At 33.2% G+C, this 24,822-nt stretch overlaps 1 protein-coding gene across 2 annotated transcripts in view; it reads left to right on the forward strand.

Moving 5' to 3' along the window:
- EPHA3 (EPH receptor A3) overlaps positions 1 to 24,822 on the forward strand; it is a 356,646-nt gene that overhangs the window by 297,021 nt on the left and 34,803 nt on the right. For both annotated transcript variants that reach the window (XM_043593904.1, XM_043593903.1), the window contains exons 11-13: positions 3,807 to 3,992; positions 14,221 to 14,282; positions 16,645 to 16,854. In XM_043593904.1, the coding sequence (XP_043449839.1) occupies positions 3,807 to 3,992; positions 14,221 to 14,282; positions 16,645 to 16,854 (458 nt within the window). The remainder of the gene's footprint in view (positions 1 to 3,806; positions 3,993 to 14,220; positions 14,283 to 16,644; positions 16,855 to 24,822) is intronic.

The following is a 24,822-nucleotide window of genomic DNA, read 5'->3' on the forward strand; positions in this document are numbered from 1 at the left end:
TCTATGCTAGGCATTCACATGGTATTTAATTTTACATAGTTATTGTCTCCATTTCTCTAGATGAGAAAACAAGATCTAAAAATCTGAATGGCCTATAGGCACATGGTTATTCGTTGGGAAACCAAAATTTGAATCTTTTTTTTTCCAACTTCAAACTCCATATTAGACACTGATAATTACACTAGTGCCTTCTTCTAACATTTTTGTGAGGATTAATTGAGATAATTTATGACCAGTGCTTAGCTGACACATCAAAATTGTTCAATATGTATTTTCATTATGCTTCTTTTATTAAAAGAGTAGGAGAATGGAATGTGAAGCGAGGGAAGAGTATCATTCTACTTAAACACAAGTAGATTTTTTCTTCTATTTTAGATGAAATGAGTGTAGGAAATTTTATTTTGAACAATTTTGTGTTGTGCATCTTAAATCAGAATATAGTGTACCCAGTCCCATAAAACATACTTCATTTCAAAGGACAAATGAAAACTACTGCAGTTATGGAATTAAACAATCAAGCAGTGCTGTCCAAGTGATCTTATAGTTGTGCTTTTACTTAGAAATGACAGGATCTAAGGTTTTTGTTTTTTGTGTTTGTGTGTGTGTGTGTGTGTGTGTGTGTGTTTTCTTATAGGTTCAGAGCAAATTGAGTAAGACCATGTAAAATTTGGCTAGGTGGAAAGATCGGGCATTGCATTTGCCCAAATTTGTTAATTTTTCCAACACAGTTGTTGATTAGGAAGATAAATGAATTAATGTTTAACATTTCTATGTTTAGTATAACATCTTGGTGACCATTTCTAGTATTTATCGGATGAAATAATCACATTTCAGAGTTTGGGGGTTTTTAAAAATTAGCATTACTGAAACATTTTCTGAATTTTGAAGGTAGATATACATTTACATATGTCAGATATTTCCTTGAGAAGGAAAGGAACGCTAATTGACCCACTTGAAATTTGAACTCTTCCTCTGATCTCTCCAGTGAAGGACTTTTACAAAATGCTGCCCTTTACAAATACTTGTCCAGCATGACATTAACCCTGTTATCACCATCATCATCACAACCATCTCTTCTTAACATTAATACAGAACTTGACATTTTAAAAAGCACTTTTGTATTCACTCTTCAATGTGATCTAACTCTTTAGCAGTAGATAGATAGTTTATCCTTCTTAAGGTGGGTCTGAACTCAAAGAAGAAAATAGTGGTAACACATAGATTACACTATGCATCTTTACGTACATTAATTCATTTAATTACAAAAAAACCCTCATGAGTTAGATGCAATTGGTGTTCCCATGTTATAGATAAGGAGAGAAAGGTACAGAGAGGTTAAGACATTGGTTCAAGGGGCACCTGATTGGCTCAGTCAGTTGAGCATCCAACTGTTGATTTCAGTTCAGGTCATGATATGAAGGTTCATGAGCCTGGAGCCTGCTTGGGATTCTTTCTCTCCCTCCCTCTCTCTGCCCCTCCCCCACACACATGCACGCTCTCTCTCTCAAAATAAATAAATAAATATTTTTTAAAAAGATGCCAGTTCAAAATCACAGTAACTGACAGAGGCAATTAGGCCCTAGAATCCATTCTGTGTCCTACAGCACTGTATTATCTGTCCTGCAATCTACTGACAAGTGACTTGTCACATTGAATAAGTGGTGATAACATCAAAATTTAATACATGGTCCATTGCAGCATATTGACTCATGATAACGGCAGAACTTTCTTTCAGAAAATAGAAATGTAGGGGCGCCTGGGTGGCGCAGTCGGTTAAGCGTCCGACTTCAGCCAGGTCACGATCTCGCGGTCTGTGAGTTCGAGCCCCGCGTCGGGCTCTGGGCTGATGGCTCAGAGCCTGGAGCCTGTTTCCGATTCTGTGTCTCCCTCTCTCTCTGCCCCTCCCCCGTTCATGCTCTGTCTCTCTCTGTCCCAAAAATAAATAAACGTTGAAAAAAAAAATAAAAAAAAAAAAGAAAATAGAAATGTATTTATGGATGCTTTCTTATGGTTTGCTCAAAGTTAATGTTTATGCAGCATGAACTGGAGCTCTCTGGCAATGTTCCAATAGCCCAGTATAAGGAAAGGAAGTCTTAGTATTGCTTATAGATTCTAACAATGATTTACTTTGCATTACAGTTCTCCTAATGTTCACACTCTATAATGACATATTCTTCCTTGGATTTCAAAAGATCAATCAATGTTCTCAAGCTCTACCCCTGATTCTCCCTATAATCCTAAAGAACACTCTAGCCACAGATACTGCTATCTTCTCTGTATTCCTTCAAAGGGAAGAAATTAGACCTGCCTTATTTAGCATTATAACTCTGTGTTTTTCAGTATCAGTCATAGTGTTGCCAACTGATGGGTATTTATTTTTAAAATGTATAAATAACTGCTTTTGGACCTTATGTGACTTTGACAAGTTACAGCATAAGTCATGGTTTTGAAACAGTGACAAAAGTGGATTCCTGAGAAAGGGGTCAAGTCTGGGGAAGTTTAGAGCTTCCTGGAGAGAAGCAAGTCATTTGTAGTAATGCAGCTGGTAAATCAATAGGACAACCTGCTGCTTTTGTGGGTTGAACCACTTGCTTGAACAAAATATAGAGAAGAAGCATCTCACTTCTTGACAGCTTCTCTCTGGCTGAGCCATGGGGCATGGAGCTTGTACAAAAACTCACAGTGAGAAGATTGGACCAAGAATCCTCTGCCATTCCACAGACAGCCTAACAATGAATTATGCAATTAATCCTTTTCAGAAAAATCTCTCACTTGGTATTAAAAAACATTTTTTAAAGTGTTGTACAAATCAGATCTAGTAATCTGCACAATATTAGGAATTCCTCTCTGAACAAGGAGCATTCTATGCGTGGTACTACTTTGTGGCAATTACCATGACAAGCAGTGGGACAGAGAAATGAATGTAAAGGGCCTCTGCTCTCAGGAAGTTCAAAATAGGATGAAAGAGTTATGGGTAAATCTTCTCAATAACAATATATATGAAGATAGTGCCCAAACTAGTTCTAGGCAATTTTATACCAGTAGGATTAGACTATTTAAATGTCACCAACATTCCAAATTCAGTAGATTCTGGATTAATTGTACATTTAAAACAAGATTTTTTATTGAAGACTTTGAAAATATTTACAGTGATTCTGTAGAAAAAATATGCTACCTTTTTTTGAAAATAGTATATTCATCTTCCTTCCAGAAGCTCAGAGAACTTTACAACTCGTATGTCAATAATGCAACATGCCAATACTCCAATAAAATGAATTGGTAGCAGATGCTTCTGTTCTCATTTTCAGAGAGTCTGAGTATATAGCTAAATTGGTCCTCTTATTAATAACAGAATTACTAGAAACATCTGAAATTTAATCCATTGCTCAACCGATAATATCTATGTCGGTCTGTTGATTAACCTGAGGAGATGGTGGCTATAAGAACAAGGAGCTAAAACCCTGTTTTAGCCTTCCTACTTTCCTCCTGCTCTTTCATATTATATTGTTCACAGTGTGGTACTTCAAAATGTATGAGGCTACTCACAAGGTCCATTTCCTACTTGGTTCTGGATGTTCTGGGGTTTCTTAGGGAGTCTCCAATTATCATGTTCTCAATTAAGTTGGAGATCTAAGTGTATATCTTGCAGGTCAAAGGTGTAAATACTTTGAATGGAATTACTGACAGGGAACAGTTTATTATCTCTTATTATCTGCTAATAATATCTGAAAATCTATTATTATCTGCTGATAATATTTTTATTATATAACTCCTTACCTTTTGTTGTCGTTTTGTTATACTAACAGGTGAATTTGGAGAGGTGTGCAGTGGTCGCTTAAAACTCCCTTCAAAAAAAGAAATTTCAGTGGCCATCAAGACCCTGAAAGTGGGCTACACAGAAAAGCAGAGGAGAGACTTCCTGGGAGAAGCAAGCATTATGGGACAATTTGACCATCCCAACATCATTCGATTGGAGGGAGTTGTTACTAAAAGTAAGTCAAGCCAAAAGATTGACTTTTGCCTATGTTGAGCAGAGGTTGTTTAAACCCTAACTCAATCATTTCAGAATTTTGACATTTTTTTCATAGCTATGTCAGTCCTCACAGAGACTATTTGGGGTTGCCATGTCTTTCTTCAACAAGAAAGCAAAGGCCTTTAGTATTATATTGAAAGTATACTCTACATCCTTAAAAATTGAAAAAAAAATTAAGAGCTAAAAAGAAAGGACCACATTAAGACACACTGATGAAAAGGCAGTTAAGTGAATTGTGGAGAAGTCTCTGTTACGTGGACTAGCAAGGCAAAACGATGACTCAGTTTTGACAGGAATTGCGGAACTCCCAGCTAGCTGCTTTTTCTTTTACTGTTCACCAGTTTTAGTTAAACTTCCAAATCTTTACCCCCCTGGCTTTAGGGAAATTATGGGGGTTTGGGGAATACTTCTGAGCTGTAAAGAGTGGGATCACATTAGACCCAAGGCCTTTTCCTGGTTCTCTGTGGATTTCAAATAATTCTAATCTAGAGTCCCAGATGGATTTTTGACTGGTCTGGGGAAACTCTGGCTCACAGCCCATGATAGAGATCTGAACTTATTTCCATGATAGTTTCTCCAGCCAGACTCAAAAGGAATCCCGTGAGGCAGATATGTGATTTTTGGCTCCAATACCAATGAAAACCTCTTGAGAATGCTCTAGGATTTTTTTTTCCTCGAGATTTTGGAGCACAGGATGAAGAATAAGCTAAATTGGCAGCAAACTACTTAGAGCGAAAGACAACATATGGCAGGAAATTTGGCATCCTTTAGGGGATAATTCATTGGCACCACATTTACATATTCTATGGTTACCAACAGACATTACACATTAAATTTTTCACAATGATATTTTTCTTTAACATTACATGGAGCACTTTCCAAATGGGACTAATACCTATTCTCATCTTGGTGTGACTAAAAAGGCAGTTCCTTTCTCACAAGAGCATGGCATAATTGAAATGTACTTTGGTTTCCTTTAGAGATTGTAATATAACAAATGGGATTAAGAACTGAGCAATGTAGAATTTAACCATAAACTGTAAGCCCACATTAAGTGTTGTAAGAAGCATTTTTTCCCTTCATGCTCCTAAAAATTAGGCCATACTAGTAATAACACTGAAATATTTTCTGATGAAGACCTTGTTTTAATTTTTTTTAAGTAATGATAAAAACACAGTAGTAGTAAGGATTGGGATCCTTTGTTCCTCCAGGGCCAGACCATACAACTTAATGTTTTAATAGTCAATTAGCCATTTAGTCTCCTTTATAGCATCCTCACCAACTGGTTGTCCAGATCTTGAGCCCCACTAAGGAGGAAATGCATTTGTACTTACGTAACCATTTTTCTTTTAACCCAGTTTTCATAAGGTTTTCTTTATGCATTCACTATTATGTGCCCGAAAGTGTACTATGGACATCATTTCATTCTCAGTACTACCCTGTGAGTTAGATACAATAATTCCATTTTACATTTGAACAAACAATAACTACAAAGAGCAAGTCGCTTGTCTAATTAGAAAGTGCCAGAGATGGCATTGGGAACTTGGTCTGTTGGTTTCACCTCTGTCTCCAACCATGAACAAAAATGGGTTTCTAATTTTCATCTTGTCTTCTACTTATTCTTTTGTATCTTGATTTTTTTTTTAATTTTCCCTAATAATTTGATCATACCAAAGAGTCCCTCAAGCTTCAACATTTTTCTGGAGAGTAATTTCCTGGAGATTAATAACCCTTAACATCTAAAACAAAATGTAAACACTCATAAAGGGCAAGAATCCACGTTACTTATAATCAGTGACTAAAATAGAACCTGGATCATGCTGGATACTTAATTTACCAATGTCAAGGAATAAAGACACTGATTGATTGATTGATTGATTGATTGAATGAGGAACAGAGCAACATCTTCTTCCTATAGGTCTTTCTTCAGTGTTTGTTCTTTAAATTGAATGCATGAAGTGCAGTTGTGTAATTGCATGTATCGCTCAGAGAGTGATGGAAAAAATCGTTATATTTTAGCATGGGCAGAATTATCACCTAACTTCAACACCTACACCTAAGAAAAAAATGAGATAAAAATGACAAACTAAATATTAGGTTTAAATTTACATTCATTGATAGGGTCTTATATTTTATCAAATGTAAATTGATTTTTTGATTTCCAGTGTTATGTATTATTGAAACTAATTTGTTACATTTTACTAGATGTTACCTATAAATTCATTTACTGAATGATGAGCAATATTACACCATAATTATTATGGCAGGATTTCTTGAAATATAAAAATGAAATAATCAAATGTGAACTATGGTCAGTTGACAAAGAGAATCATAAAACAATCCCCAAGACCAAAATGCAAAAAAAAAAAAAAAGTTGCATTGAGGAAAAAAAGACTTTAAAAACCACAGGTATTATCCATTAAATACCTTATTCAAGTCTGATTCTGTAACATTCTAATATGGATTACAACTGCCTATTCTTAGGGTTAAAGTTCTAAATTTGATATATCTCCCTGGTCATATAAGCATGTAAGAGGCTGCCAAATCTGACTATACAGATCCCAGTCATCTCGTATAGTGTGAACATAATAGGGTAGCAGACCTAGAATTAGATTTTGAACTCTCTTAGTGGCATATTTAAAACCTCTAAGTCTGGTACCCTATAACATCGGAGAGGAAACAGCAGTCCTTAGAATAAAGTTAATATGTTGCATTTAACATATAAATAAGGCAATTTTATCACCAGAAGTTATTCATCCACTCCTGTTATTTTCTTTGTTCCCTGAGAATATATGACTATTAAAACAATCCAATTGCAAAGTTTAGAAACATACACACACACACACACACACACACACACACACACACACCCCAAGAGTGATGTAGAGCTTATAATTTAATAAACAAACCTGTGTTTTAAGGAAAAAAAAAAACAATTATATCAGTATCTGGATTAAGACTCAGAGGATCAGGGGCACCTGGGTATCTCAGTTGGTTGAGCATCTGACTCTTGGTTTCGGGCCTGACCTGAGCTGAAACCAAGAGTCAGATACTCAACCAACAGTCTGTGCTGACAGCATGGAGCCTGCTTGGGATTCTTTCGCTCCCCCTCCCCTGATTGTGTGTGTGCTCTGTAAACAAACAAACAAACAAACTTTAAAAAAAAGAATCAGAGGTTCAGAGTTTTAGTTTTGACTCAACCCAACTGGTTGTGAGACCGTTGGTGAATCAAACCAGTCACAGGGACTCATTTTCTTCACCTGTAATTTGGAAGAGCAGTTCTACTTCACTATTTCCAGATACTTTAAAGATCAAATAAGATTATGTAGGAATACATTGTTAAGTGAAATAGAGCCATGAAAATCTAAATTACCACTTCTGGTAAGCTTGAGATTTTATCAGTTAATCTTGGCTGTGTAGAAAAAAAAAATTCTTGAAACAATTCCCTTTTTTGCTCAATGATAATTTTTTAAACTACTGCTATTAATTATATGCTTGAAACACTAGGTCTGTTATAATGTATCATTTTCAAGTCTTTTAGAGAAAGCCCTTTATTCAATCATTATATTTTCATTTATTTGAATTGAGCCATAAACAATTTTAATGATACGTTTTGAGCCTGATGGTCTTAAACAAGAGAAGGTGAGAGAGTCTCTGATCTTCAAAGTAGCAGAGAGCTGGGGGCACAGTCTCTGCTCAGAACTTGGTACTAACATGTGTTATCAATTTTAGCTGGAGTTCAAAAAGATGGAACTTGTTTTTAGCAAATGTTTGATATTTCTGCCATCACACCATTAGTCAAATGATGTTGATACTCCAAGAAGACCTCCATTGGCCACTATTCATCCAGTGAAATAAAAGGAATTATACTAGATAAGGTTGATGTGTTTTTGTATTTGGAGAGGGATTATTTTCTGAAAATTAAAAAAAATAATAATGCAATTTAACTATAACTTTGCATCATTAAGGAATATAGTGAGCAGAACATTAGGACAATTTCTCATAATTAAAACATTTCTATGCTGGTATGAGCATCCACCTTCCACCAAAAGCTTAGTCATTTGTTTGTTCTTTTCTATCTCCTGCATATATGATAAAAAAAAATATCGCTGAAATAAGACATCATTCTGTGGTGACGATGTCAAATTCTTGCTTTGTCCTGTTTGCTTCTCTCTAAGAGTTTTCTTCTGTACTTATCTTAAGGGTACTAACTCCCTGTAGTATTTAAGATAGTCCATATATGTGTTATATTTATTTTATTAATAATTTGTAGAAGTAGTTTGTTAAACTCTGGTAACCCAAGTTCTCATGCGTTCATGACTAATCTGAGAAAGGAGTCGGGTGCCTCTCTGTCTTAATGTCCACAGCAACAAAATTAGGAAAATATTTGCTGAATATATTGGAGAAAAACATAAGACAGGGAATGCTATTTTTACATGCTTAAGAACTTTCTTTATTTTTCCAACATTGCCCATTTATATCTTTTGGTTATATTGGCCACATTTGAATTACAAAAAAATATGTTGTTGTCTATTTTCCCCATTTAAATAGTATGAACTTATGATATTTTTGAAAGGTTAAATGCAACTTAACAACATTTGTTAGAGCATGACACATGTTCCCAAAGACTGACTTTTAAAGAGCACTAGTTTAAATATACAATAACTCTCCTAAAGAAGAGCTATAATTATATACTTACTTAATAACTGTCTGAGTAATTCTAGTCATACACAAATTCTTGCAGAAAGTGAGGAAAAAAACCCCACCCCTATTTCATGAGGTTAATGATATCTTGATACCAAAGCATACAATAATATTTTCAGAGAGGAAAACAACTGTAATTCATGAACAAAAACTCAGTAACACTCGAGTAATTGTAAAGCCATAGCTAACAATGTATCATAAAAGATACTATATAATTCTCAAGTTTGGTTTATTCCAAGAAGTCAAAGTTGGTTTACTATTTAATCGTTCTGGAAACTCACATTAATAGAAAAGAAAAAGCCAATCTCGATGGATGTAGAAAATAAATACCTTAGTTTAAAAAGTTTTCTTAGCACATCCTACATAGAAAATATGTATGTTTGATAAATGTGAAAACCCCAAAACAAAAACAAACAAGCCTACAAACATCATATTTAGTACTAAAACATAAACACATTTATTTTAAAGTAGAAGTGAGAATGCTACTATTACCACTTTAATTCATTAATATACCTAAGGCCTTAATTTCTATAGTTAAACAAGAAAATAAATAAAAGGTAGAAAGCCTGAAAAGGGAAATGCTAAGCTGCCCTTATAAAATCAGACTGAGCACATTCAGAGTACTATATTTATTAATTATTGTTGTACTTATGCAAATAAGCTTTGTATTCAAAGGGAGAGTAGAAATATTGCTCTTGTCTTTTTTAATTTAAGTACAGTTGATGTACAATGATATATTTGTTTTAAATGTACGGCATATTATTGACCACGTTGCCTATGCTGTACTTTTATCTGTTCCTGTCTTTGAAAGTATTAAATTTTGTTTCAAATTAAGCACAAATAAATTTTAAAAACGTAGTCAGTTGAATGTAAAGCATTCAGCGTACTGAGATTGATGGAGCATGGTTGTTTAGGAAGACTTGGGAGAAAGTGTTTCTTAGCCTGATTTTTAAGAAAGAGATTGTCCTTAGACACCCTGAAATGATAGACATGAGATGATCAATTTTTTAAAATGTTTATTTATTTTTGAGAAAGAGAGAGACAGAGTGCAAGTGGGGGAAGAGGCAGAGAGAGAGGGAGACACAGAATCTGAAGCAGGCTCCAGTCTCTGAGCTCTCAGCACAGAGCCCCACGCGGGGCTAGAACTCACAAACCATGAGATCATGACCTCATGATCGCTTCGCCGAAGTCGAAGGTTAAGTCAATCGCTTAACCAACTGAGCCACCCAGGTGCCCCAAAGATTATCAATTTTAACTGGCACTCTGCTAGGTGCTAGTTTTAGAACATAACCAACATGGAGTTGGTTCCTGCCCTCATTAACTCCTAGACCAGTGGATGTAATAGGGGTCATTTTGGAAATGAATAATGTCTTGATTAAAATTGAATTTGGAAAAGATTACCCTGTAGTTTTATATGATAATGGGAAACCACAGAAAAACACTCTAGGTCATCGCAATATTTCTCTCAGTCAGACATAGTACATGAAAATCTAAAACCGAAACATTTTCTTTCTAATCAAAAGTGATTCTAGTCTTTTTTCCTGGGAATAATGAGGTGTATTTGTCAGTTTTTTAATTTTTTTTTTATTTTTCCTTCTCCTGTGTATGCTTTCTGGCTTCCTCCTTGATTCTAGCTCCATGATACTAACAATGAGTGCAGGCTGCTAAGGTCAAAGTTTTGATTTTATAAACCATACTCCTGTGTTTAGAGTATGTTTAAGTCTTTTGAAAATGAGACATAGAGTATGTGAGATACAGTTACCGGTAATAGGAATTAATAGCATTTCTTTTGAAAATGAATTAAATTTCAATAATTATTTTTAATTTTATTTTTTTAAGTAATCTCTACATCCAACGTGGATCTTGAATTTACAACCTCAAGGTCAAGAGTCGCGTGCTCTACGCACTGAGCCAGTCAGGCACTCCAGTAATTTTTAATATTTCAATCATTGATAAATACTTTTTATGTTATAATGAAAACATTTTAATCTAAAGCCAATATTTATTTGATAGTTGAAATAAAAATCTCATGTATGGCTGTATATTTATTACATTTTCCAGCTCTTCTTTTTATAGAAAATGTGATTAGAAAGTTGTGGTTGGAATACATGGTGCTGAACATGGAAATCTTAGTTTTCAAAATCACATTTCTTCTGTCATCAAACAGTGGGTCATGATTAGTAATATATCTGAGCCACTGGGGATAGTTGAGGAAATGAACCAACTGACTGTAACAGACTGATTTGTTTCCTGTAACCCTTTAATTATAAAAGGTCATAATTTTATCTACACTCAAGAATCAATTGAGGAACAAAAGCAAAATTCCTCTGCACAATTTGCTTTGCTCATTTTTATTGGAGTTTCACTTCAGCCAGTTATCCCGCAATAATTTTGGTGAGTTTAGTATGGATACTCAGATGCATTTTAGAATTTCTGAGGGCGGCGAATGATACAAGCTCTTGAAAATACATATGAAAGAGCATGCAAACTTGGATAGAAATACATTGCATCCATGTACGGATGAGCTGATATTTTATGATTTCCAGCTGTATTTAATACATGTTAGAACTAGTTCTCACCACTGTCATGGAGAGTTTCTTTTCCTTTAACCCTATTTATATAATCAAAAGCACAAGTGAAACTAAGGCAGAATAGACACTTAGACACTTAAAAAAAAAAAAGAAAAAAAAAGTTAAAAATTAAGGCTTTCCAAGGTAGAATATTTGTGATTTTGTTTATTCTTTGTCTGTACGTTTGGGTTTGCTGCATCTTTGAACTTAATGTAAAGCATATTTTCAGACTTGCCCATCTTAACTGATGTGTTTACAAATACCTAAAGTTTAGAGCTAAATACAGCCTGATCTGATTTCTGAATGGTCATGGGGCTTTGGCTTAATTGACTGGTTTGATTTTTCAGCTACTTTTATTTCCCTTGCCAAACATTCCACTAGACATGCTAACAAGAAATGAAATGGTCATAGGCTGGGAGCCAGAAGGAAACGAGTGATAAGCAAAGGTCTAGGTAGTACAAAAACACAGTAACTGGCCACTGTAATTGACAGTTGGCTGTATGAGGCAAACTATCTATGACTACACTTAATGTATGCATTGAATTTTGCAGGCATATTATTCTTCACAGAATTGTATTAAGGCAAGAACATAGAAAATTATAGTGATTATAGTGATTTATGGAGAACATGCCTATGAAAGATTTCATTCATTCCTTCGTTCATTTATTTGTTTGTTCATCCATTCTTTTAATTTCGGGTCAGTCTCTGGGATCAGTCTTCAGGCAGTGGATTTATCAGTTCAAGAGAGATAGAAGTTTCCAAGGAAATGTTGAATCTTCCTTTTTGTCTTGAATATTGTCAAATCCGCGCTTAATTAGAATTTTGAAGAAGCAAGTTATGGAGGCTTAAGCCTTCGGATAAATGGCTTTTCAGACATTTACCAGATTAACAAGATATATATGATGTGTTACCCAAAATATATAACTAAATCAGTATCTTAATGGAGGATAGATTGGTATATCAATTGATTGTTACCTATATAAAAATTATCTAAAAATTATAAAATTTAAATATATTTTACCTCTCATTAAATAAGACATACAGCTTGGGATGCATTCAAATGCTAAATATAACAAGTATAACCTACATGATACCAAGCCATAATTCATAACCAGTGTGAGTTAAGAGTTTTTACCTATGAAAGGAGAAAGCAAGCAAAGAACGCTATTTTCTATCACCAGAATGGCAAACTAACTTTCATGATATAGAAGGAACATATGAGGAAAGCTTAAAAGTGTACTCTGTATTAGGGATGCATCGATATTTGTTAAAGAGCAATTTGCTCAAAGTCTTTCAGCAGTGCTCACTCAAGACTTGATTCAGGTTCTTCTGACATGGAAGACAAATAATTTGCCTTCTTTTTGTAATAGAATGGAATTATATTTAAAACAATATTACAGAAAAAATAAAGGAAGATAATTATATTGTAGTAACAGTGTAGGCTTTGATATCAGAGACAGCCATGTTAAGGATTTGCTAGAGAACTAGCTAATTATGTAACCTCAGCCAGTTTCTTAAATCCACTATGCTTTTGGTTGAGGGCATCATAAAATGGGAATAATATATGTTACTAAAGCATAGGATGATGTGAAGATGACGTGATATAATGTATGTATATAATATATATATATAATATATATACATATATATAATATATACATATACATACATATGTATATACATACATATATACATATAATACATATACATACATATACATATATATATATATGTAATGCTAACTATGCAAAAAATTTACTAGTGTTTCCCATATATAAAAAAAATCCATCTTCCGTATTTCTTTTTTTTTTAAAAGTTCATTTTGCGTTACTTATTTTCCAAGTTGTTATCATAACGTATATAGAGTATATTTTCAGCTTTGTTCACATGATATTAAAGTGTAACAATAATGTAAAATGCTAGTCTTCAGAGTTATCATTTTAATTCAAAATAATCCATAGAATTAACACCCAGCGATCGTATTAAATTATTACCCATGGCTTAACATATATTCTATTTGTGAATCTCTATATAAATATACTTAGCACTTTTGTATCTAACACTTTCTCATATTTTAAATGTTTCCCACAGCATAAATTTCCAAAAGTAACAGCATACTCTGTTCAGGTCACTACTTTTGATTTTATTACTTATTAGTTGTATGACATTGGGTAAGTTAATTACCCTCTATCTCAGTTTCCTCATGTGTAAAATGGAAATGATAATAATAAGTTATCATATATAAAACAATTAAACCAGCAAAGTGCATACAATAAGACCATATAAATACATTTAAATGCTCATTAAAAGGTATAATGGCATTTAAATCCACATATTTCTAAAATGGTTATTATAAGTTACTGCCAACAACAATTTTAATTTTATTTTCCGTTTAAACATGGATTTTATAATTTTTAATACGTTAATTATACAGATTTTAAAAGTTATAATTATTAGTCTTAATTGTTTTATGAAAATCGTATGTAGGATCCATGAAGATGGGAACTTTGATTTACTTGCTCTAACCAGCATAAAAAGGAGCACTTAGTCCATAGTTCTATAAATATCTGTAGAAAATACAAATGATTGTGGAAATCCTGGCTCTATCTAGGGGTGGAAAGCAGAAATACTTGATTTTGTAGATCAGCTGAGATGCAGTTAAAGGGAATAAAAGGGGTATATATGAGGTTCACAAAGAGCCATGTCAAATAAGCCAATTTAGATATCATAGGTTATAGGCCCTTGTTCTGAAAACCAATCTTCTTTTTTTTTTTTAGTTTTATTTTCTATTGAAAAATGTTTCTTTGTTAAAACTGGGAAGATAGTTTACATTTTTTAATTCATCAGGTGTATCATAGTGTATTCTATATTATTCATTGCATGATATTTGTTTGTTATTTATCATATATCCAGGTAAACCAGTTATGATTGTCACAGAATACATGGAGAATGGTTCCTTGGACAGTTTCTTACGTGTAAGTAGAAGATTTTGTATATATTCATATATCTCTTATCCCTATCTATCTATATACACATATGCATAAATGTAGAATGAATGCTAAAGATGTTAGAGGCAACCTCTCATATCTTGCCAGCAATTAGATAACAAAGTTTAAAGTGGAACTGAAATTTGGGGGGTCTAAATAGTAAGAGGAAGACTAAAATTGCATCTTTATCTTGTAGTGTCCAAGGTTAATGGCTTATATTTGTAAAACAAATCTATGCCATCTGCTTCAGCTTTTTGTACTGCCAAGATTCACATTGGCTAAAATAAAAATTAAAAAAAGACTTTTAGTAAGACACAAATAACACTGATATAAGACAAATATTCTCTTGTCTTCACTTAAAATAACCTCAGACTGCTATAGGAAGAACATGTCTCGCTCACATAGAGCTTTGGTCTCAGAAAATGAGCAAGTGTTACAATGCCAAAGCAGTCTTAATTCAGAGATACCATTTTGGTATATGTGCTGCTGAAGCAAGCACCAGAGACACATTTTGGTAATAGATGTGCATCCGTATCTATTTTTTAAATATTTAAACTTAGAAACTTTTTTTTAAGTTACTTCAGTAAAAATTTGTTCAAAGAAATGCAAAAAATTTATGGAAAACAAGGCACTGCCAATCACCAGTGACTGCAGGGATTAAAAAAGACATATACTCTGTCCTCAATATGCTTTCAGCACTATAGTAGGGTGCCTGAGTGGCTCAGTCGGTTAAGCGTCTGACTCTTGGTTTTGGCTGAGGTCATGATGTCTCAGTTAGTGAGTTTGATCCCCTCATCAGGCTCTGTGTTGATAGTGCAGAGCCTGCTTGGGATCCTCTCTCATTCTCTCTCTCTCTCCCTCCCTCTCTCTCTCTCTCTCTGCCCCTCCCCTGCCCATGCTATTTCTCAAAAAGAAATAAACTTAAAAAGTGTTTTTAAATAAAATTAAAAAAGGAATTCAGCGCTATAGAATAGAGATGGGTAGAGAGAGAGAGAGACGATAGATAGATAGATAGATAGATATTAGATAGATAGAATAGGATGATTCATTATCATAGAAGAGAATTCTAAATTTTCTATAAATGAGAAATTGCATTCCTTATTTTAATATTCATGAGGCAAACAATTTTTTAATGTTTATTTATTTTTGAGAGAGACAGAAAGAGAGAATGCGTGTGCACATGGGGTAAAAGCGGGGAGGTGGGGAGAGAATCCTAAACGGACTCCACACTGTCAGTACAGTGCCCAATGTGGGGCTCAAACTCACTAATGGCGAGATCATGACCTCAGCCAAAATCAAGAGTTGGCCGTTTAAACTACTGAGCTACCCAGGCACTCCAAGGCAAACACAGTTTTATCAGCAATTATTTTCACAAGCATTTCAAAAACAAATATTCTTCAAATCAGGTCATAGAAACCATTATAATACATATTCTTTTAAAATGTTATTGTGTATATATAACTAAACATGGAATTTTATAGCTACTTATCTATACATGCATTTATGCACATATTTACATATGTATGTATGTGTATTTGTTTACCTATCATATAAATCATGTATTTCTGTTTTTTTAAGTTTATTCATTTTTGAGAGAGAGAGGGAGAGAGTGAGCGAGCTGGGGAGGGGCAGAGAGAAAGGTAGACAAAGAATCTCGAAGAGGCTCCATGCTGTCGGTGCAGAGCCCGACCCCACCAACTGTGAGATCATGACCTGAGATGAAATCAAGAGTAGGATACTTAAGCCCAGTTCCCCTTGTATTTCTATTTTAATCAAAGTAAATTGGAAGTTTTTCTAAATACAGGACTCTGACTTGTGTTTTGTTGTTTTCCATTTTATGAACTATAACTGAAGATTGAGTAGAAAAACAAATACTCAGTAAATATCTTTGACCAATTCTGAAAGAATTATGATGATTTAAAAATTTAACATCTACCTTATTTGAAGCAATTAATAAAATATCTGGAAAACTAGAAGGAAGAATGAACACTCAATCAAACAAATATGTAAAACTAAAATAGCCCCAAGACTCATTTCATTTTGTTGTTCCTGAGTTTAAAATTTCTGAGGAGTTTGTATGTCACATAAAGACCATGAAAGCTATGGTTTTGAACCTGAAGTCAAAGAATATTTAGGGTCCTTCTTGTTATGAACTATTTAGTGATGCAGCTACTATGCTATTTTGTTTTAGCCTTATTTCTGTTTATTCACATAGCTTGTGAGGCTGGGGTGCTTGGAACTAAAATGTATATAATCAGTCTTCTTACAATTCAGTGTGTGAGATTGTAACCAAGATTTATCTTTAAGAAAGAGCAACACATCTTAATTGTATATTTGAAATACTTCTCAGAAACACGATGCCCAGTTTACGGTCATCCAGCTAGTGGGGATGCTTCGAGGGATAGCATCTGGCATGAAGTACCTCTCAGATATGGGTTATGTTCACCGAGACCTTGCTGCTCGTAACATTTTGATCAACAGTAATTTGGTGTGTAAGGTTTCTGATTTTGGACTTTCACGTGTTCTAGAAGATGACCCAGAAGCTGCTTATACAACACGAGTGAGTAACTTTTTTTTCTTTTCTTTTTTCCTTTTTATCTTTGTTTCCCACATTGTGCTATGTTGATTTGCAAATAAATAGAAATCACCTCTCTTCATGCTGTCAATTATATCTTCCCCCAAAGGAAACATATCCTTTAACATTAAAATACTCTTACTTATTCTGAGAAAATAGATGGCCACTGTTTATAAGGTGGCATACCTCTGTCCAATTTGATAACAATTTTAAAGCATTTTAAAATTCATGTTTATATAAGTAACACATGCTCACACTATAAAAATTTCAAAACAAAGCAATAAAAAGGAATAAAGTCGTCCATAATTCTGCCACCCATAGAGAACACTTGTAACTTTGTCAGTTAATTCTTCCAGATTTTTTTCTACATACCTATTATACATACCTATGAATGAATATGTTATTAGATTAGGATTATGTATAGGATTATTTATAACATCACTGTATAGCCTTTTTTTCTCTTAGTGTATATCTCTTGAATGTATTTCATTGTCAGTAAGTTTGATATATTCTATTACCTGGTTTGCCATTTAAAAAATTAACCCCTAATTATTGAGCAAATTAGTATTATATCTATCTTTTCTTTCTTTGTTAATTATTATTATTATTATTATTATTATTATTACTATTACTATTTTATCATGATAAGTGTACTCTTTAATCCCCATCCCCCTACCCACCTCCCCTCTGGGAAACCATCAATTTGTTCTCTAAGTTAAGAGTCTGTTTCTTGGTTTGTCTCTCTCTCTCTCTTTTTTTTTTTTCTTTGCTTGTTTGTTTTGTTCCTTAAATTTCACATATGAGTGAGATCATATGGTATTTATCCTTCTCTGACTGATTTCACTTAACATTATACTCTCTAACTCTATCCCTGTTGGTGCAAATGACAAGCTTTCATTTATTTTATGGCTAAATAATATTCCATTGTGTGTGTATATATATATATATATATATATATATATATATATATATATACCATTGTATATATTCCATATATATACACACACACACCGCATCTTTATCCATTCCCTGTCTATCTATGGACATTTGGGCTGCTTCCATGGTTTGACTATTATAAATAATGCTTCAATAAATATAGGGGTGCATGTATACCTTTGAATTAGTGTTTTGTATTTTTTTGGTTATACACAGTGATGTAATTACTGGATCATAGGGTAGTTCTATTTTTATTTTTTGAGGAAACTCCATACTGTTTTTGCATTCCCACCAGTAGTGCATGAGTGTTCCTTTTTCTCCACATTCTCGCCAACACCTGTTGTTTCTTGTGTTTTTGATTTTAGCCATTGTGACAGGTGTGGGGTGATATCTCATTGTAGTTTTGATTTGCATTTCCCTGTGATGAGTGATGTTGAGCATCTTTCCATGTGTCTGTTGGCCATCTGGATGTATTTTTTGAAGAGATGTCTGTTCATGTCTTCTGCCCATTTTAATTGGATTATTTGTTATTTTGTGTTAACTTATATAAGTTTGTTATATATTTTGAACACTAAACCCTTATAAGATATGTCCTTTGCAAATATCCTCTCCTATTCAGTAGGTTGACTTTTAGTTTATTTTTTTATTGTTTCCTTCACTGTGAAGATGCTTTTCATTTTGATGAAGTCCCAACAGTTCATTTTTGCTATTATTTCTCTTGTCTCAGGAGATAGCTCTGGGGGAAAAAGTTGCTAATGCCAGTGTCAGAGAGATTACTGCCTGTGCTCTCTTCAAGGATTTTTATGGTTGCAGGTCTCACATTTAGGTCTTTAATCCATTTTGAGTTTGTTTTTGTGTATGGTGAAGCAAAATTGTCCAGTTTCATTCTTTTGCATGTTGCTGCCCAGTTTTCCCAACACCATTTGTTGAAGAGACTGTCATTTCCTATTGTATATTCATTCATGACTCCTTTGTCAAAATTTAATTGACCATATGATTGCGGGTTTATTTCTGGGTTTTCTGTTCTATTCCATTGATCTGTATGTCTATTTTTATACCAGTACCGTACCATTTTTGTGATGCCTCCAAATGTTTTGTTTTGTTTTTTTCAAGATTGCTTTGGCCATTTGGGGTCTTTCGGGTTCCATATAAATTTTAGGATTGTTTGTTCTAGTTCTGTGAAAAATGTTGTTGGTATTTTGATAGAGATTGCATTAAATGTATAGATTGCTTTGGGTAGTACAGACACTTTAACAGTATTTGTTCTTCCAACCCATGAGCATGGAATGTCTTTCCGTTTCTTTGCATCATCTTGAATTTCTTTCATCAGTGTTTTATAGTTTTCAGAGGACAGGTCCTTCCCCTCTCTGGTTAAGCTTATTTTCCTACATATTTTATGGGTTTTGGTGTTATTGTAAAGAGGATTGTTTTCTTAATTTCTCTTTCTGCTGGTTCATTACTGGTGCATAGGAATACAACAGATTTCTGTTACTGATTTTGCATCCTGTGACTTTCCTGAATTCAGATGCCAGTTCTAGTAGTTATTTGTGAAGTATCTAGGGTTTTCGATATATAGTATCATGTCATCTGCAAATAGTGAGAGTTTTACTTCTTCCTTATTTAGATTCCTTTTATTTCTTTATTGTGTCTAATTGCCGTGACTAGAACTACCAGTACTATGTTGAGTAAAAGTGGTGAGAGTGGATATCCTTGTCTTCATCCTGACCTTAAGGGAATAGCTCTCAGTTTTTCAACATTGAATATGATGCTCCCTGTGGGTTTTTCATATATGGCCTTTATTATGTTGAGGTATGTTCTCTCTAGACCTACTTTGCAGAGGGTTTTTATCATGAATGGATTTTGTACTTTATCAAAGGCTAGCCTTTCAATATTTTATACAAATGTATAACTGATCCATCTGTATTCATAATCGTATGAGTCTGATAATTTTCCTATGATATATTCCTAAAAGTGGATTTTCTGTGTCAAAATTTTGTGCCTGTTTTAAAAGCATACTTAACTATATCCTGATAAAACTATATATCATCATTTTTGGTATTTATTAATTTTGAAAAAATTATACCTAATTGTTTTCATTCATATTTAACTTGATTCAAATGCATCTGATTATTTTTTCATATATTTATTGGCAGATTTCTTTGAAAAGACATTTCTTTACAGAGTTTTTTTCATGACAGACAATTTTAGAAAATAAAGATATAATGATCACTAATGATATTACCAGAGGTAACCAATTTTAACATTTTATTTTTTTCCTTTCAAAATATTTTCTACACATTGTCATATGTAAATAATTACCAATTATGTATATAGTTATAAAAATGGGATCATATTATATATATATATATATATATATACTTATATATAAAGTGATTTCCATTTGTCAACCCAGTATTTTCTTTATACACACGCTCAATGTTGTTATGTAATCTGCCTGTTTTAACTTAAAATATAAAATGTGGATTTTTCTAGATGATTAACTTTTTATAATATCATTAAATAATGTATTGTACTCCATTTTAATCATGTACATTATTTATTTATCCAATGCACTATTAATTGAGCAGCATTCCAAAGTTTTGCTATTCTTAATACTTTGATGTAATCCTGATAAATGGTTCATGTCTGGTCATGATTATTTCCTCAGGATAAAATTTCAGAATTACAATTGTGGAGTCAAAATGTGTACAAATATGTGTGGATTTTCATGTGTGAATTGCACAATTGTTTCCCAAATAGTTTGTTATGGAATTTCACTCCTAACAGCAACATATAAAGGAGGCTGTTTCCCTGTACTCTCACCAGCCAAGAAAATGGGCAGTTTTTAAAAAGTCAACTTCTGTTATTTTCTTCCGGTTTCTAATCATTACTAATTTAAAAAAAAGAAACTCATGTGTTTCTGAAATCATCAATTTTAATGATTCCATTATCAACCACCAAGTGTGTCACGTGGCATCTATCTCACATTCTGAGAAAGAGCCTGATTTGCCAGACTGAGTTTCATCTACAAAGTGATAAAGCCACAGTGGGAGAACCAGAAATTCAGAAGCACGGTGTCCCAGAGATACTCCTCGATGAGTTGATATAAGAGTTGAAACTCCCCCGATGGCTTTCTCCACTACACTTTTGTTAGCATTTCCCATTTTCAACTACACTCTAGCGGATTCACTCTGTTCATACATCTAAGTATTTGTTAAAATGTGTCCTGCACAAAAATGTTGCTGTTCTTAGGCATACAGTTCACTAGGTTAAAAGCAAGAGAAATAAAATAAAATTGTATATCTAGCAGCTAGTTAAATTAAATTTATGACAGTGACTCTGAAAACAAAGGTCTGAAAAAAGAAAAAATTACAAAACATGGGTAAATATGCATCAGCACTATTGAGTGCTTTTTTAGTTTTCCTTTGTTCCTTCTCTGATTTCAAGAAAAATTAGTCAGCCAGCATTCTACAACAAAGCATCATTTTTATGACAATAAATTATGATTATAAGTTCTCAGGAGACAGCATATGCAATATATGATAATATGTTTATAATTTTGAGGATTTTTTTTATTCTAATCACTGCTACTCTAGATATCCTTCGTAACCTTCTGCTACTATATGAGCTTTTAACACATTCCGTGGAAGGTATCCTTCTTGCTGGTATTGTCCTTGTTGTTACAACAATCACCCAATAAAAGAAATATTTCCAGTTTTAGTGAAAATATTTGATTAAAAAGCCTTTATTTGAAATATTAGATTTCTGGTCATTCAGTCAGGTTTTAATCTCAGTGCCATATCCCATTTTTAAACTAGAACATTCTTGTTTTCAGTATTAGTCGTGATTTCTAGGACACTCTAAGGAATGATTGTTCTTGTAGGAACTTGGAAGATTCATCCAAATCTGGATCATCTGCTGTCTAGAGAATATATTGGGTTAACTTTCAGAGCTTCATTTGTACTGATTGTTACTTTGTCAGGACTAAGGGGTACAGAAGATCATTTCTTGACACTAATAGAAAAAAAAGGTATTACTGTGTCAAAATTCTTTGTTATCATTTGTGAAATAAAAGTGCAAAAGGACCTTTGCATTTTTTATTCTCAGAAGATTCTTAAAAATCAACTAAATGGGCTCATTAACTACCAATAAATAGCTGTTTAGAATTTAATATTCATTTAATTTATTTAATATTCATCCCTATATTTTCCCAGAACTCAAAATATCTATGATGGTCCTGACTTCTTCTGAGAAAACTATAATTTGCATCTACATTTCTAGAATAATTTAGAAATCTTTAATTTAATCTCTTGTAATAATCCTTGTTTGGTACAATGATTTTATAATTTACCCCCAAATATGAGGTATGGTTTAAAGTAATAGGACTACTATTTTGTTTTTTAAACAAACACTGAAACAATTAAATAAGTGTTGCCATACTCATTCTTGGGAATTTGTATTACTGTGGGAACACTGCTATTACACAAAATGTTTTGGGAATTCCTCCTTTGAAATTATCTTTGAAATTAGATTGTGAACAATAGCATCATTCCAAATTATTTAAGCATGTAGTATTTGAGGAAACATACTTGCCTGAGATAAAAATCTCTGGTCTCAATAAGCTTAGAGTTAGTAAATAAGAAAAGCAGCACATTTGTTGTATAATAAAGTCTGGTTCTTTTTTTAACCAAAAACATTATTTTTCAGCGTAGACATCCACTTTCTTTATTTGATTAAGCGTCCCGTGATTATGGTTCCTTCAGAAAAACAAGCTCATCATTGAAAACAGTGTGTCAAGGCGTTCTTTTTGGGCAAACACATTCTGGTGAATCTGGTTTAAAAAGCCAGTCACATTACTTTAGTCACACGTAACACATTTCATCTAGTGTAGCTTGGATTCAAAAATTAGTATTCAATGCCTCAGTGCACGAAGCCTTTTCCCAGATTGCTCTTCTAAAAGTTACTGCCTTTAGGTAGAGGGTAATTGCACTGGCATTTGATTCAGTGCCACTGAATGAATATAAGATGTCTGCTGCTCTCATTTTAAAAGCATCTTTGTGGTCCACAGGCAAAGTAGAAGAGTGGAACAGAATTTATGTCCACTAATTATGCATTTATTTTTTTTTAACTGGAGGGAACCACCTAGGAGTTGAGGAAATGCTTAGCCTTAAAACTTGAAACAATTTATCAGACATTTTCCCATGCTGCTTCTGATACTATCTTAAGTCTATCACAAGTTTTCCTTCCTTATGTCCCAACAGAATTCCTTGGGAGGAGAGGGTCAGATAACATCATAATACACACTTTTTTTATGTCTTCTCTTTTTTATAAGGGTATTGAGTAGGAAAGCAGAAGTTTTTTCAATGCTCGCTTATGGTTATTTCTCCTCATTTCTCACTACTAAGTTATGCAAAAACTCCAAACATTAACAATTTCTGTCATACAACATTATTATGCATTTTGTAACCTTTTTAATATTCCACCATACACATGAGATTTGAGAGTGAAAAATGTATAGTATTTTAGTGTTATTATGAAAATAGTTCAGCCTTGCAGACCCTTTGAAAAGCTCTTGGGGGGCACCTAGAAATGCTTGGATGACACTTTGAGAACCACGTTATAGATACTATGTCAGGAAAAAACACTCTAAAAACTAAATGTCTTAGTATTTATTAAATGATATAACACCTTGGCATATTGTATTATATTATATTATAGCATGTTTTGAAGAAAGGCCTTGAAAGCATAAAAGCAGCTGCATACCAAGGGTTGCAAATCATCTTGAAAGGCCTTGTATTTCATTTGGGATGGAGCATTTAGCTCTGCAGATTTATACTGTTAGAGAGTTTTCGTTGTTGAGAAAAACATACAAGAAATGAATTCCTCTCTTTGGTTTCCCATCATATGAATTCAAAGCACAATTATGGCACATTTCCTATATTTTTTTGCACTGAATTACCAGCTTACTTTATTTCATTTTAACAGAACCATGGAATTATGGGTGAGAACTGTTTACCACTAAATAATTTTCTAGTCTTTTTCCTTATGAAATTTCATTTTGAATGGTTACCATTTTTTATGTGCATGCATGCATCTGTGTATATGAATATTCCTGTATTCATATGTTCAAATAGATGGGGTCCAAAATTCTGCCATAATGGTGCTCAATTTGCTGTTTAACAGGATCAAGTTAGAGAAATTATAGGCTTTTATCTAATTTATATGGTATATTATATAAAGTGAATTCCAATTCTTGAGCTCCCAATTTCATTTTAAGGATATAATTACCTAAACAGATTTGAGAAATTTGAGAAAGCCAGATGATTTGGTTTTGGTTATAACCTTTATTTTTCATTTTTTTTTCTTTTTATTTCTGTCCTGAAAATGCATACTGAGTCCTAAGGAGTTAGATTTTTATATTGGATAATAAGCTTCTGCCTTTTGTTACATTGCCCTATAGCCCATTAGCAACTATTTAATTTCTGGAAGATAAAACCAAATAAAAAGTTGTCACAGGCATTGTGTGTTAAGCAAATAAAAGAAAGAAATCTTATTTTACATAATAACTTATTTGATTTTTTTCCTGTGTAATTTTGCCTACTTGATATCCAATGTATTCTATGATAGCTTTATTTTACCTAATTTCATTTGTAAGATAAGAATTTTTTTTTTAAGTGGCTAATGCAAGTAGTTAAAAGCTAAGTAGTTAAATGCTCCTGTTCAGGATACCTCCATTCTAAGGACATAAATAATAGAAAATATGAACCTTGATTCTGTGTCAAGGACTAAAAACTATGCATACCAAAAACCAGTGTGATGCAGAAAGAAAATTATATTCTTTTGATAAGTAGTATATGTCATATGTCATTCAGCTAAGAATGAAAAAAAATACATAAATATCTAATCAGTGGCCTTCATATAATAATGTGTTTTAAGCTTTGAACCAAAGTAATGTCAGTCATGACTTTATTCCCTACTCTCTGAGAATCAGTATGAGCATGCCTCGTGTAGCTTCAC

Source organism: Prionailurus bengalensis, chromosome C2, assembly GCF_016509475.1.
Source record: "Prionailurus bengalensis isolate Pbe53 chromosome C2, Fcat_Pben_1.1_paternal_pri, whole genome shotgun sequence".
NCBI classification, from domain to species: Eukaryota; Metazoa; Chordata; class Mammalia; order Carnivora; family Felidae; genus Prionailurus; species Prionailurus bengalensis.